This window comes from Frankliniella occidentalis, unplaced genomic scaffold (assembly GCF_000697945.3).
Source record: "Frankliniella occidentalis isolate FOCC.00 unplaced genomic scaffold, Focc_3.1 Scaffold5, whole genome shotgun sequence".
In the NCBI taxonomy this organism is placed as follows: Eukaryota; Metazoa; Arthropoda; class Insecta; order Thysanoptera; family Thripidae; genus Frankliniella; species Frankliniella occidentalis.
This window is the reverse complement of record NW_026267135.1, coordinates 1543232-1546705: the sequence shown is the minus strand read 5'-3', so window position 1 is coordinate 1546705 and position 3474 is coordinate 1543232. Positions and strand designations below refer to the sequence as shown.

Genomic DNA, 3474 nt, shown 5'->3' with positions numbered 1-3474 from the left:
CCCGCCACGCCCCCCCGGAGCGACCCTTCTCTTCTCTCCATCACAAACCCCTGCAGGGGTGCGGCGGGCGGGCGCGCGAGACTTTGAAAGTCTCCAGTGATATGCAAAATAGCCGGCCTGCGCGCGCAAATTCGATAGGGGCACAACGCTCCGACCCCCGGACCCGACCCGAGGGGGGAGGGAGGAGGGGGGGGGGTGTAACGAGAGGTGTTGGACAAAGGGAAGCAACCTTTCTGGCGCGGCGAGAGAGAAAGAGAGAGAGGTGGAGAGGGGTAACGGAGAGAATCGCATGATACCGCAGAGCGAGCGAAAGCGTCTCTTTTAGAAGCGGAAATAACAAATGTGGGAAAAGTGATATCCTGTGCCGAGCGGTGGTGACGCGGGGGAGAGGGAGTGGGGGTGGGGGGGGGGGGCGCCTTGTCTTACAGCGAGGGAGTACCAACTGGGGGAAGGGGGAGACTTGTTCTTGAGGGAGGCGGTGGCGACGGTGCCTCAACTAAGAGCGTGAAAGGGGACAAAAAGACTCGGGGAGAGAGGGAGAGAGACAGAGCTGGCCACACTGCGTTCCGTCATGCGCGGGTGGGTCGGCCCTGATGAGAGTCGCTGGCGGAGGAGATGGGGGTAGGGGGGGGGGATACCACTACTAGACTTATTGAAGTCACAGTGCGCGCCGTACACCGCACCCGCGGCTGCATTACCTTAAAACACATTTGTCGTATTTTCGTTGGAAAAGTGTCACCTTACGGCAAGCGCGTTGTGATCCTCTTAATTTGAGGCGTATCATTCGAATATGGGGTCCAACAACGAACATGGTATATCATCACACTTTTATTCTTACTTACTTATCAGCACTGTACAACACACGACCAGCATTCTGGGAGGCTTCATTCCTGACTGACTCCTCTCCACACGGGGGAGTCCTATATGTAAGCTCAGTGCCGTCCCAGACCACGATAACAACAATTGTTATTCAAAGTAGCAGTACAAGATAAGCAACATTACAATTAAACGAGGCGACAAGGCGACTGTCATCGGTACGCCCAATTACTGTCTTATCTTAACAAGAGTTCGACGTCCGTTCTGACGGCCCGTCTTGACAGTCGCGTACCAGACAAAACGACAGTCTCACGCAGGAGACTGTAAGTACATGAAATGTTAGAACTATGTCAGATCACAGCGTTTTGTTTGTACCTGGTGGCTGATTCACTGTAAAACGTTTTCGTGATTTTACGAAAAAATAAGTTACGAAATGTTTCGTAAAAATTGATTTACGAAAATATTTCGTAAAAATTAATTTACGAAAATATTTCGTAAGTGCCAATTTACGAAAATATTTCGTAAGTGCCAATTTACGAAAACATTTCGTGAAGAAACGAATACATTTCGTAACGAATGCAATTTTTCGGATCGTAAGACATAAAATTTGACTAAAATATTTACAATTTTCATACCCTTTAGTTAGAGCTTGGGATTTTACATAGCAAATTCGTAAAATAACGACGAATCGTAATTTGTTAGAAACGAAGTTTTCGTAATAGAAAATTAACCGAGAAAATGTCGTAAAATCACAATAATTTTCTTTACAGTGATTCACGCCGCGCACCTTTGTAGTTGTACTGTACCGCATGCACGCGTGCGGGCGGGGTGCCTTCTCACACGGCGCAGCGAGCATAGGCAAACCCGTACGCACCCGTCCATGCGGTCCAGTATAACTACAAAAGTACGCGGCGTTAGTCAGCCACCTGGTAACCCTCTCGTCCTTAATTCGTCGTGCGCGACTAACAACAAAGTCCGTCTAACTAACTGGGAGTATAGCGATGTCGGCCTGGCCTCTCGTGTCTCTCTCGCACCCACCGCGCTGCCACGATACGTCTTTCTCTGTCACACCCGCTGCTCTGGCGTCGCGTGACATGGAAGTGTGCGTGGGCGCCGGCAACCGCGACCTTCCATACAATTGTTCGACAGGTGTCTAACCGAATGAGGCATACAATGTCTCTCGTCAGTGAAAAAAATGACGTAGAGGTTTAAATTTTCCGGAAAAGTTCATTTTTTTTTGGGGGGGGGGGGAATCGGAAAATGTTTAGTGAAAATATGGAGAAAACAACACAAGTAGGGTCGTTTTTCAAAATTTCGGTTTTCCCCCGTTTTTTTCCGTTTTTCTCGCAACTTTTCCTGCAGGATTGGTTGTTTTCTGACCTTCAAATCCGGTCGCACGATATCGTTTCGCTGCCACTGTGATAGTTCCGACATCGTTCCTTGACGTTATCGGTTCGATATTGGGATATCGATGTCTCACGATATTATCAAGACTCCTGTACGCATCAAGCTAATTTCCGATGCTAGTTCGATACATCGTTTCTCGACATCTCGTTTCTCGATATCGAAACCCGGATTCGCACGCAGTCCTAAAGCTACTCCACTCGGCACTGGCGCCGTCGAGTGGTCCCGCCCCGACTGTGGGCAGGCGCGTGTGGTCGTATGTGGTGGTTGAGATGAGGCGCCCAGATAGTCGCGTCGCTCCACCCGGGGGGCCCCTACGGCCCTACCTACGCGGCGTTGTCGAGTGAATGGCGGCCTCAGTACTGACAGCTGCTGCTGCTGCTGCTGCCGAATGGGCTGGGATTTGCTATCGCTGCTGCTGCTGCTGCTGGGAATAAAGAGGAGATAACGAAGGGCATGCACGCCGGGGAGCCGTAGTGATGAGATTCGAGGCTAGCCGCACGGCCAGGACCGGGACGACGTGCCCACACACACTCACACACTCTCCCTCTCTCTCTCTCTCACACACACACACACACACACACACACACACACACACACACACACACACACACACACACAGAGGTCGCTTCATGAAGTCCCCCGAGACCGTGCGGGACCGCTGCTCTGCTACGTCGCTGTGATGCCGGCCACTTTGGGGACCTCACCCATGTCATTCTCCAGGCCCCTCCCTCCCTACTTCTCTCTCTCTCTCTCTCTCTCCCCCCTCTCCCTCACATGCACCCTGCCCTCTTCCGCTCCATCGCCCGCTCTCTACGCCCCCTTCTGTATCTCTCTCTCTCTCTCTCTCTCTCTCTCGCTTCCTCTCTTCCTCCCGCCCCTATCACCACCTATCACCAGCGGTGGTTGCGGCCGCCGTGGCAGGCACGACCAAGTCGCGCGTGAGCTGGGGAAAAAAAGAAACGAAGGGAAAAGAGAGAAAAAGAAAAGCAGAACAAAGAGGAATGGAAGAGGGAAAGAAGGCGCGCGAGGAGGAGTGAGCGGTGGTCTCTACGGCCAACAAGTGGCCGGTGGATATCTGCAAAGTTTTAAGGGTGCCGCTCGGGAGCGTCCGTCTTGTCGGCCACAGCGCCCCGCCCCGCCCCAACCCGCCCCGCCCGGCGCCTTGTCTTACAGCGAGGGAGTACCAACTGGGGGAAGGGGGAGACTTGTTCTTGAGGGAGGCGGTGGCGACGGTGCCTCAACTAAGAGCGT

General features: G+C 52.7%; 1 protein-coding gene across 4 annotated transcripts in view; it reads right to left on the bottom strand.

The window, feature by feature from the left end:
• LOC113215181 (uncharacterized) overlaps positions 1–1215 on the bottom strand; it is a 14651-nt gene extending 13436 nt beyond the window's left edge. For 2 of the 4 annotated variants that reach the window (XM_026434792.2, XM_026434791.2), the window contains exon 1: positions 843–1204. Coding sequence is in view for 2 of the 4 variants with exons in the window: in XM_052270243.1 (XP_052126203.1) it covers positions 843–888 (46 nt within the window). In the remaining 2 variants the exon portion in view is untranslated. Of the gene's footprint in view, positions 1–842 lie in introns of all 4 variants that reach the window. The other 2 variants (XM_052270243.1, XM_026434790.2) reach the window with 2 other exon arrangements.
• Between the last annotated feature and the right edge of the window lie 2259 nt (positions 1216–3474).